The 13,163-nt window shown below is 33.6% G+C and overlaps 1 protein-coding gene across 5 annotated transcripts in view; it reads right to left on the bottom strand.

Moving 5' to 3' along the window:
- The window catches only part of JMJD1C (jumonji domain containing 1C), a 305,542-nt gene that overhangs the window by 175,257 nt on the left and 117,122 nt on the right, over positions 1–13,163 (bottom strand). For all 5 annotated transcript variants that reach the window (XM_019935834.3, XM_073793554.1, XM_033841647.2 and 2 more), the window contains exon 2: positions 1,084–1,248. Coding sequence is in view for 4 of the 5 variants with exons in the window: in XM_073793554.1 (XP_073649655.1) it covers positions 1,084–1,248 (165 nt within the window). In the remaining variant the exon portion in view is untranslated. The remainder of the gene's footprint in view (positions 1–1,083; positions 1,249–13,163) is intronic.

The following is a 13,163-nucleotide window of genomic DNA, read 5'->3' as shown; positions in this document are numbered from 1 at the left end:
GGTTAACTAACTAAAAGAGAAAATTTTTAAGCACTACAATTCTCAGCAAGTAAAACTATCCTTGTAAGTAGTTAATTTATGTTGAAAAAATCTGAAGTACCTACCCTGATAATATATATACCAAATACATGAAATAACGTTTCAATGGCTTTAACATATTTCTTTGATATTAATGTAAGAAAATTATTTCATTCAAACAAACTGAATAAATATTAAATGCCGAACACCCTGCCAGAAAACAGGGATAACAATGGTTAAAGAGATGTGGCTTTTTTCCCCACAGAATTAATGATATTGCTGTTAGTATGTTTCTTTTATAAAACTCTGCAAACTAATTGAGAATTTATTGAAATCTACTATTTTCTTAAATGGAATACCTCCTGATATGAAATAATTTTACTTATTACCTTAACATCCACAGTTGACCCTTAAACAACATGGGGGTTATGACCTGACCCTCCGTGCAGTTGAAAATACGTGTATATAATTTTATAGTTGGCCCTCCATATCTGCAGTCCCCCATCTGCAGATTCAACCAGCTGTAAATAGTACAGTACAGGGGTATATATTTATTGAAAAAAATCCATGTATAAGTGGACCCCACAGTTCAAGTCCATGTTGTTCAAGAGTCAACCGGAATTTCACATTAAATATCTGCTATTATCCACAATGACTCACTCAATTTTGACAAAATTTAACGAACTAAGGAAAATTATATGCTACTGAATGATTTATAAAAAGTACCCTCTTATCGTTCACCTACAAAGTCTCATTCAACACAGTTCTTTCACACTGCATACAAATCAATCAAGTATCTCTCAGCAGTTGTCAATTCATGGTTCCCCTAGTTGAACAGAATAAACTATTTATGGACTAAATATGCTGAAAGAGTACTAACAAAAAGACACACAGAATTCTTTAACAAAATGAAAGCAATATTTTGAAATATCTGCCAGATACTTCCGAGCCTCCTCAGGAATATTAACCTATAATCACTAAGATAAATCTAAACTTATATTTAGCTCTTATTCTTTTAAAACAAACAACTGAAAATGCTTAATGAAATAGGAATATAGATCTTACCAATGCAGGCCACTGAATCTGTTTGCTCTTTGATCCCTGAGTCTGGCTAGGGTTGTTCCTTCTGGCCCAGATTAAGTGGTATTCCACCAAGAAGGTTGAAAAATCTTCATAAACTTTAACCCACTCTCGTTTATCCCACTCAAGATGATCAAATTCCACATACACCTATGGAAAAGAAAACATAAACTCCATAAACAACACAGAATGTGATATTTTAAAATATAAGCCATGAAGTTAAATTAGAAAAGCCATTAACAAATTCATTATTCGAATTAATATTTCTCTTAAAAATCATTATTTATCTAACATCTCCTTAACCAAATTATAACCCTTACCTATTGTATGGCAGGAAGATAAACTGTAAGTTTACTAAGAAAAGCAATTTACACAATATTGGTCAGTACAGACCAGCGAATATCTACTAAAAAAATACTAAAGAACTATGTTGATACTGATGATTCTAGAAGCAGAAGTCAGGAAATGTTTTCTGAGGACCAAATAGTAAATATTCTACGCTTTGCAAATCATATGGCCTCTGTCATAACTACTAATTTCTGACTTTGTAGTATCGAAGTAGCCACAGACAATATGTAAACAAATGAGTTTGGCTTTGCTCCAATAAAACTTTAATTACAAAGACAGGAGGCAGTGCAAGGATGGTTCAACATATGAAAAATCAATCAATGTTATATACCTCGTTAACAGAATGAAGAAAACTATATGATCATCTTAACTGACAAAGAAAAAGCATTTGACAAACTCAACACCCTATCATTATAAAAATAGTCAAACTAGGAATAGAAGGAAACTACCTTAACTTAATGAAGATAATAATGGAAAACTCACAGCTGAATCATACTCAATGATGAAAGACCAAAAGCTTTTCCACCAAAACAAGAACAAGACACGCGTGTTGTATTTGGAAAACTGAAGCTGACGCTTCTATGCTAAGTCATTCAATCATTCAACTCTTCTTTCCCCACTGTCATCCTTTTCATTCATAGAACTGTGTTCCCTATTACATTATGAGTTACGCTGGAGGCCGTCTTGTTCTTTTTTTTTTCCACCCATCTTTTGCTCCCTTACACCTGAAGTGTTTCAGTTTCCACTTATTTAAATTCTGTTTGTTCTTCTGGCCTTGTTCAAGTTCTTAGAGGATGTTTATAACTCCCACTTCGATTCAAACATTGGAACATTTACAAGCAGTTTTTTCCCCCAGTTTATATTAGTATATAAGTACAAGCTCGCTGAAGGCAGAACTGTTTTAGTGTTCACTGCAGTGCTGCATACATACAAAGTGCTTAACAAATATTACGTATCTCCTGCCTCCTGCAGTCATCGACTTTTAAACATGGAGGCAAACTGCTAAAACATATGTTTGATTTTGAGATATCTGTGCTACTGCCCATTAGGAAGCTAGTTAGATATGCTTACCTATTAGAATTGGGAAAGAGAAATACATTGTTCAAGGATTTAATCTCTGTTCATGGTTATCCACATGAAGGCACAGAAGAAGCTCTGTTGGCTTCTTCTAAAAATGCATCCTTAGGGGTTGAGCTGAGGTCCAAATGGCGTTATGCAAATATTTCAAACTATACCACTTTCTCCACTACTTTAAATCTTTCAAGATTCTCAATTACTCAATTGTGGTGTAAATGGGTTTTGGGAAACTCCAGGAAACTGAAGCTGAGATAAGGCTCAGGAAAACCTTAGCACTATCTTTGCTTTCCCCTCCTGGACAGTAATATGGTCTTGTTGACAAAATATTTCAGCCAAGAACCTAAAGAACCAAGGTTTATAAACGTCTCTTTATCTAAAAGGACATATTCAATGTAAATGCAAAGCCCTTGATATAAAATTAAAACTTTCAGCTTGAAGTGAACTTTCTAAACTCATAGTTTATCTTGCATGGACAGTGTCATGGGCAGTTTTAGGAAATCTGCTAGGACCTTGGGGACAAAAGGAAACTAAAACTAGACATTCTGCTGCTTCTTTGCTATGCAGCCAATTTACCTCCATACTATCAACAATAGTGAAGAATTTGAGATTTGACTGTAGACAGACAGGTAAGTAGGTAGATAAACAGTTAGTTGTGTGTGTGTGTCAATCTCTTATTTTTCTACAAAATAAAACAGTGACCAGTAACTAGGAAAAGCCCCTATTCTTTCACAATATATTCTATTCAATGACATTTATAAAGAAAATTAAAGTCACACAACTGTTTCTGCTGTAAAAATCAAATGATGTAAGACAAATTTAGTTATTTTTACCATGGTTTCAATAATAATAATGTTGATATTATATCAATTTAGTGCAATGCAGGCCTCATCTTTTTATTTACTGCAAAGGAAGGGTGGGGATCTACATAATGTCATGTGAGAACTACGAAGAGTTCCCAGGCCTGATTCTGCCAAAACCAACCAGCCACCACAGGCTAAAACTACTTAGACTCTAAGAATCTTTAATGTTAAAAATAAAAGCATTAGACTACACTAACATTTCTCAAAATATAATCTATATTATAGAATCATCATTTCTTTGTATATAAATAAGCATTAGGGAAGCCAAATAAGTCATGCACAAAGCTCAGGAACTAATAAGTTAAAGTAACAAATGTCTAATTTTACCAGAGGTCTTCTCAAGTCTTTTAACATGTCAGTGTTCATTATGCATTATTAATAATAAGGGAGTTTATACCGTGAGATTTTTCCCAATTTCTTTGTCCATAAAATCTTCTATTATGGGGTACTTAATAGTTTTCTATAAAATAGCAGTAGGTGGAAAAACAGACTAGTTTTTTCACACAAATTACCTGTCTACAAATTGATATAAATAATTTGGTAATAAGAAATCAAGGGAGAAGGAGAGGAGGGAGATTAGCAGATGCAAACTGGATATTATATATAGGATGGATAAACAATAAGGTCCTACTATACAGCACAAGGAACTATATTCAATATCCTGTGATAAACCATATGGAAAAGAATATGAAAAAGAATATATATAAATAACATACATAACCTTTTCAAATAGCTTTTATAAACAAACAAAAAAAGAAATCAAGGGGGGGCCAAAACCTGGTCATCTCTGCCCAAATACTCAAGGAGGTAGGTAACTAGATAGTAAATTAATGGGGTTTAAAGTGTAATACAGTAAATGTCTTACTCAAAACATTTAAAAAATGCCCTATGCCTTTATAAAATCAGAAATGTTTAACTATGGCTTATTAATTCATACATGTTAAAAATTAAATTATCAAATTAAAATGGTAATTATAGCAGATTAGGTTAGTTTACCTTCCTCTCTAATGAATAAAGCATATTTATTTCAAAAGATATTTTGTAAGCAGATATTTTATATAAAAGTAAGTAATGAAATAGAGGAATACGATAAATCAACAAAGTAATGTTTTTATTATTACTGGCTTAGAGTCGTATTTAAAATAAGTTTTCTAGATTATTGGAAGAAATTGTGAAAAAATTAAAATCATTTGGTGACTTCATTTATTAGTTAAGACAAAAGAGACATTAGCGAAAATAATTTCATGTAAATTATATAAAATAAGGAAGCTAGGTCTCTTTTAAATTTTATTTTACAAAAAACGTAAACAAATGTAACCATAATTTTAGGTTACTTCAAAAGTTTACACTTTTATTAACATTAAAAAGGGTCAAAATTAATAGGCACTCATGAACTAGCCCAAGCTTAAACAAAGGGTATGTTGAGCAATAATCAATAAATCTAAGAATTATTTTAAAGAAATAGGTTGATCTTAGAAAATAATGAACTGTAAATTTAGAATTAAACCTGAGAAATAGTCTGACATAATCCAAGGTATAAGCAGTTTGAAACAATGTTAAGTGGCTTCTGCTATTTCCTCTCTTTTTTTTATTACAGCCATCCTAGTAGGTATGATAAAATCCAACATTTTAATAAACAAGTATAATATTCTGTGTAGTTATATTAAATTTGCTATGGTGAACTAAAATTAAAATCATAAGGACAATTCTACAGGAGTCCAATACATATTCACACTAAAACAGTATATTACTGTAATGACAATCACAAGTAAAAATTACAATACACATTGTGATATATAAATCTAGGTTCTGAAAATTCTAAAATAGTCTGGGGATCACAGATAATCATTCATTTCCCAAGGGGCATTCAAACCTCTATCAGAGTTAACAAGTATTATTGATAATGGAAATAAAAGCAATACCAGTAACAACAAAAACAGCTAACACTTCAATAGTGCCTGCTATGTCCATATATTAAGCTATTTAATCATTACATATACCCTGTAAGTAGGCACTATTAGGATCAACTTTTTCAAAAGCAGAAACTGAGATACAGAGAAATTAGTTGCTTAAGGTCAAACACCTAGTAAATGATGGAATCAGTGAAAACAATAAGATAGCTTCTAAGAGGCTTCACAGTTACACAGCAGCATAGTCCCTACAAGGTGATGCACACAGCAAGTGATAAATCACTTGAATAGAGAGGGATGTCTGGGTAGCTGACTCCTTTGTGGCGTAAAGGTAGAAGAATGACACACTTAAAATGGCCTTAAGATTTTCCACAATGAGTCTGCAAGTTAGAGCCCTAGGGGGCAAAATGAGAAAAAGGGTCAAACAAAGATAGCAAATAGTAAAATAAAGGAGACCAAGCTTGCTTTCAGTATCTATATTGTTTAATAAAACAGACTAAGCGTGCTTTCAATATCTATATTGCTTACTCCTCTTCTCTATGAATTACTTACCTACTACTTGGTGAATAACAAGATGCATCAAGAAATGCAAACTATTCAAAGATGCTTAAGTTACACTTACCTTCTTTACATCTAATGAAAAAGAATTATATTCCCATCATCTTCAAAGTTCCTTATTACATTATATAATTCAGTATATATACTACTATCTTTTGGATAAATTATGCATAGTATTTAACATAATATCATTGATGATGATGACTGTCTTAGTCTGCTTGTGCTGCCTTAACAAAATACCATAAACAACAAAAACTTATTTTCTCACAGTTCCAGAGGCTGGAAGACTGAATAGAGCAAGGTCTGCTTATGAGGAGGACTCTCTCCTTGGTTGTAGACAAGCTGCCTTCTCACTGTGTGCTCACATGACCTCTTCTTTGTGGGAGCACAGACGGTCTCTTCTTATTAGGGCACTGATCCAATCATGAGGGTCCCAGCCTCATGACTTCACCTAACTCTAATTATCTCCCAAAGACCCCATCTCCAAATACCTTCACATTGGGAGTTAGGACATATGAATTTGGGGGGACACAAACACCAAGTCTATAACATTAGTAATGATAGCAGCAGCTAAAATTTGAGGGCTTACAATGTGTTGGGTAAGGTTTTACAAAAGAGAAAACTAAGGCATAGAGAAGTTAAGCAATTTACGGCTTTTGGACAATTATTCAAATGACACACAACTGAAAATGGCTAAAAAGGACAAACACCATCAGTTCAGCTCTTTTTTAGCATAAGGAGGCATTTTAGAGACCACAGTAGTTTCTAGACAATATAAAAGATGAGGAAGAGAGAGAAGGAGCTTTACCAAACAAGGAGGAAAAAGCTTTCCAGGAGCACAAACTCTGGGGATGCTTTTAAACCACAGGAATGAATTAATGAAGAGAGCTCTTCTATGGGTTAAAAGGGATTCCTGGGAATAGTTTACAAAACTGAAGGCATTAGGATGTAACTCAAGAGTTTAAAGGAGAGGGAGAGCAACTAAATATGTAACAAAGAAAAACCTAAGTTAAATGCAAAGTCCTGAATACTACAAATGCTTGTTAATAAATCCCCAACATAATTTGTTTAGAGAAGACTCAGATTCTGGTTTTGGTCTTTTGAGACATGATTAGAAACTGAATTAACTATTAATGTTTTTATAGAAAAAAGGTCAAATGCAGAAGCTCCCATAATATATCATTACAATTCTAGGAGTACTTTTAAAAGTAGGCTGAAAATCTTACAACACGAGTATCAATCGTCTACTAAGTATGTTAGTTTTTTTTTTTTTTTTCCTTAGCAATTGATTATTAGCCTCTTAAGCTCAGTCCTAGAGCTCCACAGTTTTGAAAATTTATGCTGGCAGTCTTCATCACCCAACTGGCAAGCCATTCTCAAAACTTTTCTGCCGCTATTACTGCTACCAACTCCAAATCCAGTGACCCCTTTCATAGCTTTCTCTTGCAGCTACAAGATGCTTTGTTCCTTCCTTCTTGTAAAAGAACTTAATAAAAAACTGGGTCTTTCCTCCCCCTATCTATAACAGAGACTATACTATGTTCTTGTCTATAACCATGTGGTCTTTCTTTAACTGGGCTCCAGAAGACAGTGTAATAGGCAGTTAACCTTTCAGGTAGCTGAGGCAGCTCAAAATCATCACTGATACTCTTCTTTTCAGATTTGGTTTTCCAGTTAAGTAACTTCTCAAAGAGTTGGCCAGAGGTAAAATATATTTCTCTGATACTTTGAATTAAAAAATCAAGTGCTTTTATTCCTTATTTTCACAGTACTGAAAACTACTTCTGCTTTTACTTTTTTTTTTTTTGTACTGTTAATTTCCTCCATTTACCTTCTGAAATAGATTTTTAAGAAAGTTACCACAGAAATGAAGACTTGCTATAACAATGTAAAGCAGTGGTGAATGTCCTTTCTTTATACTATTTATAAAGAACTCAGCACTAGGGCATTGGTAACTGAGTCGTAAAATTAAAATACACTTCTGTTTCTCGATCTAACTGTTCATGTGTATGTTAATAAAATATTTAATTAATTGGGATCGAGAAACATGCTACTTATTTTATCAATGAAGAAAACTAAGTAATAGAGGAAAGTGTACCTTGAAAGGCAGAAACAAATAAATCTGAGCAAAAATGTACTGTGTTCTAAATATATTATTTTTATGTAGGACAATAGCACTGCTATCCATCTGAAATACGACAGAACTAAAAAACGAGCTAAAAGGCTCCTAACGAGCCAAGGAAGATGTTACAAATTCCATTCCCTACAGGCAAATGCACTTTACGCAAAGGTAAACTCTCTCATCTTGTGTCAGACCTTACTAACACTAGTATAAAGATAATAATAATAATAAACTACATTATCTAGTTTCCAAGTCTAAAGCAGATTATAAAAGCAAAACAGGGAGAGAGCCTCTGAAGACCTGCTTCCATAGCATTCTAAAAACTATAAAAAAGTTTCATGAAGACTTTAGAAAATCTTGCACCCTGGGACTCAAAATTGGTCAGAAAATAGTATCACTGTATTATAATTTATATTAAATGGGCATTTGTTTAATTGAAAAATATATGCAAAACATTTTTTTAAAAACCCTCTATCATTTACTTTCATAGCACCATATACTTTGTACCATTTGACACAGATAAAATATGTCTGTGTATATTTAATGTTTGTCCCCTCTACTACTAGCTTGTAATAAATACGTTTAATGAGTGATGCAGAAAAAGTCTAAATTTATATCCAGGATCATCTAAGATGATGCAGAAATGTATTTTAGAAAACTCTCATGCAAATGGCTAATGTATTTAACACATATTCTATAACATTTATACACCAGCTTTATTCATAATTGCCAAAATTTGGAAGTAACCAAAATGTCTTTCAATAGGTGAACAGATAAACAAGTTGTGGTACATCCATACAATAAAACATTACTCAATGATTTTTTAAAAAAAGTTAGACCATCAGAATGAAACAACTGTTTTTAGTCACTGTCAAAATTCACTACTAGTGTATTACTTAAAGTTAATCAGTCCTTCTTTAATACTTCTACACTTCCAGTTAACTAACACAGTATTCAATATCAGAATTTGTATTTGGACAATTATACAAGGCTTTTCCTACCAACCTAAGGTCTCAAGACAGTGCCAGTGTAGAGTGTTATGAAGAGCACTGGGGAAAGAAATTTCAGCCACCTAGCTTTTGAGACATCAACAGCACTTAAGCAGTTAAGTCATCTGAAATTATAACTAAAACTAACAGAATTTTTAAATAATGGTACCAGAATATTCACTATCAGAATAAGTACACTCATACTAAAACTGTGCACTCATTTTGAGGTAGATATTTATTTTTTCTATTGCAGAAAGAAAACCGTAAGATTCCAAGTCTTTTTATTTTTATTTTTTGAATTGAAAACTAGGGCTTACTATCCTTGTCAAACATTTTAGATACAAGAATTACTCTAGGCATAGGAGAATGACCTCATTATGTTTCATCCCTATCATATACTTGGCTGATACCTGTATTAAAGGATAGCAGGTGTCATTACAAAGGGTCATTGCACAATTATTATTAGGTGTCTCACCCATATATGCTGTATTCCAAGACACAATTATCACCACAGATCCTTGACACTTACTTTGTGGAGATCATTTGGACTTCCCTGGCCTCAGATCCTTTGATCTTAAATTGAGTCTGAAACCGTTTAAATTTCCTGGGCTGCCAAATTCTCTTTCATGTGTTTTCGAGAATAGAGAGCCCTGTGTGGTGTTTTCTGTAAACGTAAAGAGGATAACCTACCAAGCAATGATCAAAATATGGAATATACCTTTGCTTATTTCCAGGGACCTAGTTTTAGGCCATCTACCTCATAGGGCTAGAAAATCTACTAGTGGATCTATGTAAAAACTGTAAAGCCAATTTGTTGTACTTTGGGAGCCCCCCCCAATTAATTTTTTAGCAATAAATTTATAATTGTACTTTTCTTTCTGCCTCAAGGATACTGTGGCTAGCAATAGGTTTTATTATGAATTTGCTGAGTCATGTCTAAAAAGCACATAGTTACCATTAAGACTTTACCTTACTTCAACTATAAAGGATAGTTCCATCTGGCAGATAAAAGTATGAATTTTTAAATTTATGAGAAAATAAACATGAGGAATATCCCTCCTCTCAAAAAAACAAACAACTTGCACCTTTGAGACTGTATGTGCATTCTGACCAAATATACCTTTATCCCTAACAGAAGTCAACCATAAATAAATAATGGACTCTTTCTATCATGGTGGGCCAGCAATCCAGTTTGACAGAGTCTGATCTCTGACTGAAGCTGAGACTAAGCACCAGAGCCCAGAAACCTGAGAGAAGCACCTTGGTTTCTGGAGTCTTGGGTGGGAAGAGAATATATAACGCCATACACTCCTCATTCGCATCAAAGCAGTTAGCAGTATTTTAAGATAATAAAAAGTAGCAGAAATTGATCAAAATAAGTTTAGGACGTGTATGACAAAATTACAAAACACGCATTTTAAAAAAATGAAGGTCTAAATAAAAGGACAGATACACTGTGTTTGTTAAAGACTCAATATTCTTAAAGTAAAATTTCCCCCCAATTGATCTATAAACTCAATGCAATTCCAATAAAAATCGCAGCAGGATTTTTGCAGACTCTTAAATTTATATGAGAGGCAAAAAGATATAGAATAGACCAAACAACTTCAAGAAAGAAGAAAAAAGTTGGATGACTCACACTAATTGGTTTCAAGATGCATTACAAAGCTACATTAATCAAGACAGTGTGGTAGTGACAAAAGACACACAAATCAATGTAAGAGAATAAAGTCCAGAAACAGATCCATATAGAACTGACAACTGATTTTTGACAAATGTACAAATGCAATTCAAAGGAGATACCCTTTTCAACAAATGATGCTGGGATAACTGGACACCCCTATGCAAACAAAACAAACCCCCCCCGAAACCCTTCAATCCATACTTAACACCATATACAAAACTTAGGCCAAAACAGGTTATAAAGTTAAACGTAAAACCTAAAACTTTTTGGAAGAAAGTCTTTGTGGCACATAATTCTTAGAAATGACTTCAAAAGCACAAAACATAAAAGAAAAAATGTAATTACTTAGATGTCATCGAAATTTAAAGTTTTTGCTCTGGGAAAGACAATGTTAAGAAAATGAAAAGCCACAGACAGGACCAAAAAAAAAAAAATTATAAATTGTTTATCTGACAAAAGACTTGTATCCAGGATATATAAAGAACTGCCAAAATTCAAGAGAAAGAAAACAAAGCAATCGAAAAACATAGGAAAAGATTTGAACAGATACTTCACCGAAGAAGATATACAGGTGGCAAATAAGCTAATGAAAAGATACTCAAAATCATTAGTCATTGGAGAAATGCAAATAAAAAGCACAATGAGATATTACTGCATACCTAACAGTAGGGCTAAAATTTCAGCCTTGTGAAATAAAACTTGTACTTACACAACAGCCTGTATATGAATGTTTAGAGCAGTTTTACTTTTAATAGACAAAAGTTACAAACAACACAAACAGGGAATGGATGAACAAACTATGGTATATCCATATAATGAAATATTTCTCAGCAATAAAGAGGAAGAAACTACTGATACAGGCAACAATATGGATAAATCTCAAATGCATCAGGATAACTGAAAGAAGCCTGCCTCAAAAGGTTATCTATTATATGGTTCTATTCACATGACATTCGGGAAAAGACAAAACAAGAACTGAGAATTGATTATTAATTGTCCAGGGTTAAAGGGGGTGGAGGATTTGAAGGTTTGACTACAAAGGAGTGGTAACAAAAGGAAATTCTATGGGAGAGTGATTCAACTGTTACACATGTTGATTGTGGTAAAGGTTACCCTACAATGCCATTGTCCTAACTCAAAGAACTGTTCACCAAAAAAAGTTAATTTTACTCTAATTAAAAAAAAAAATTGTAAGTAGAAAATTTAACTGAAAAGGTAAAGAAGGAGGAATGAGCGTGATGGAAAACTATGCCACTGCCTTCTGCCAAAGGAATGATGTAATAGTATTATACTTATTGGTACTCTACTATAAAGCTTCATATGCCTTTTGGGGTAAACAATAAAATAATGGGATGGCAATCATATATTCTGACGGGCCAGAAATTTCTGCAATTATACATTATCATGGTGTGGGTTGATCCCAGGATCCTTTTTCCTTGAGAAAGAGAAAGAAAGAATGTAAGTCCTCTGACATAGCCAACTCCACCCTTCCCATTTTTTGCTTTGAAAAGGCAAATGTGGAAGTAGAAGTGAGGGTGAGGAAAGAGCTATGGAAACACTAACAACCTGAAATTAAACACACACACACTCCCCAAATGCCATATAACTGGTAACGTAGCAACTTTAGCTGAAAGAGAAGAACATGCCCTAAAATGAAAAGGACATAAATGTCAGGTCCCAGCAAGTTTAAGATATGGAACTTATTTATAAACTTGCAAATGTTTTGTTTCCAGGAGCTCTTAGAAGGGGATACCCCAATTTTTTAAAGAGAAACTAATGATACCTTTTCATCATAGGCACAAGGGGTCACTGGAGCACAGAGTTATTAGGTATGCCTGTGCTACACCTAAGAACTTTCCCTTTGTTCAGCCAAAACAAGGAAACCAACAGTTGGTACACTTAACTGTATTTCTGTTTTTCTCAGTTGAAGAAAGATTTTACAAGACTGGATTTAAATGTATGCATTTTTTCAACAAACTCATGGAATGAATTTTTCCTTCTACCAAACCCTATCAACAAAAACTGTTTTACTCTCTTAATTCTGATTAGGTCAACTATAATGCTCGAATTTAATAAATATCCGCAGAGCCCTTCAAATGAAAATCACCACTATTTAACTGATCTCATCTTTTAATCTATGGTTCTCCACCACAAGAGAGTGAAAGACACAAACACTTAAATTCATAAATAATTCTTCAACTATTTAGTATGCTAGATTACTGACAGGTTTTGGATACAAGAAAACATATCTTGAAAAATCTAATTGTTCTTTTTTAGTTTTAACTTTTTTTTTAACCCCACATTTGTTTATTTATTTACTTTTGGCTGTGTTGGGTCTTCGTTTCTGTGCGAGGGCTTTCTCTAGTTGTGGCAGGCGGGGGCCACTCTTCATCGCGGTGCGCGGGCCTCTCACTATAACGGCCTCTCTTGTTGCGGAGCACAGGCTCCAGACACGCAGGCTCAGTAGTTGTGGCTCACGGGCCTAGTTGCTCCACGGCATGTGGGATATTCCCAGAC

Source organism: Tursiops truncatus, chromosome 16, assembly GCF_011762595.2.
Source record: "Tursiops truncatus isolate mTurTru1 chromosome 16, mTurTru1.mat.Y, whole genome shotgun sequence".
NCBI classification, from domain to species: domain Eukaryota; kingdom Metazoa; phylum Chordata; class Mammalia; order Artiodactyla; family Delphinidae; genus Tursiops; species Tursiops truncatus.
This window is presented reverse-complemented; position numbering and strand designations above follow the sequence as displayed.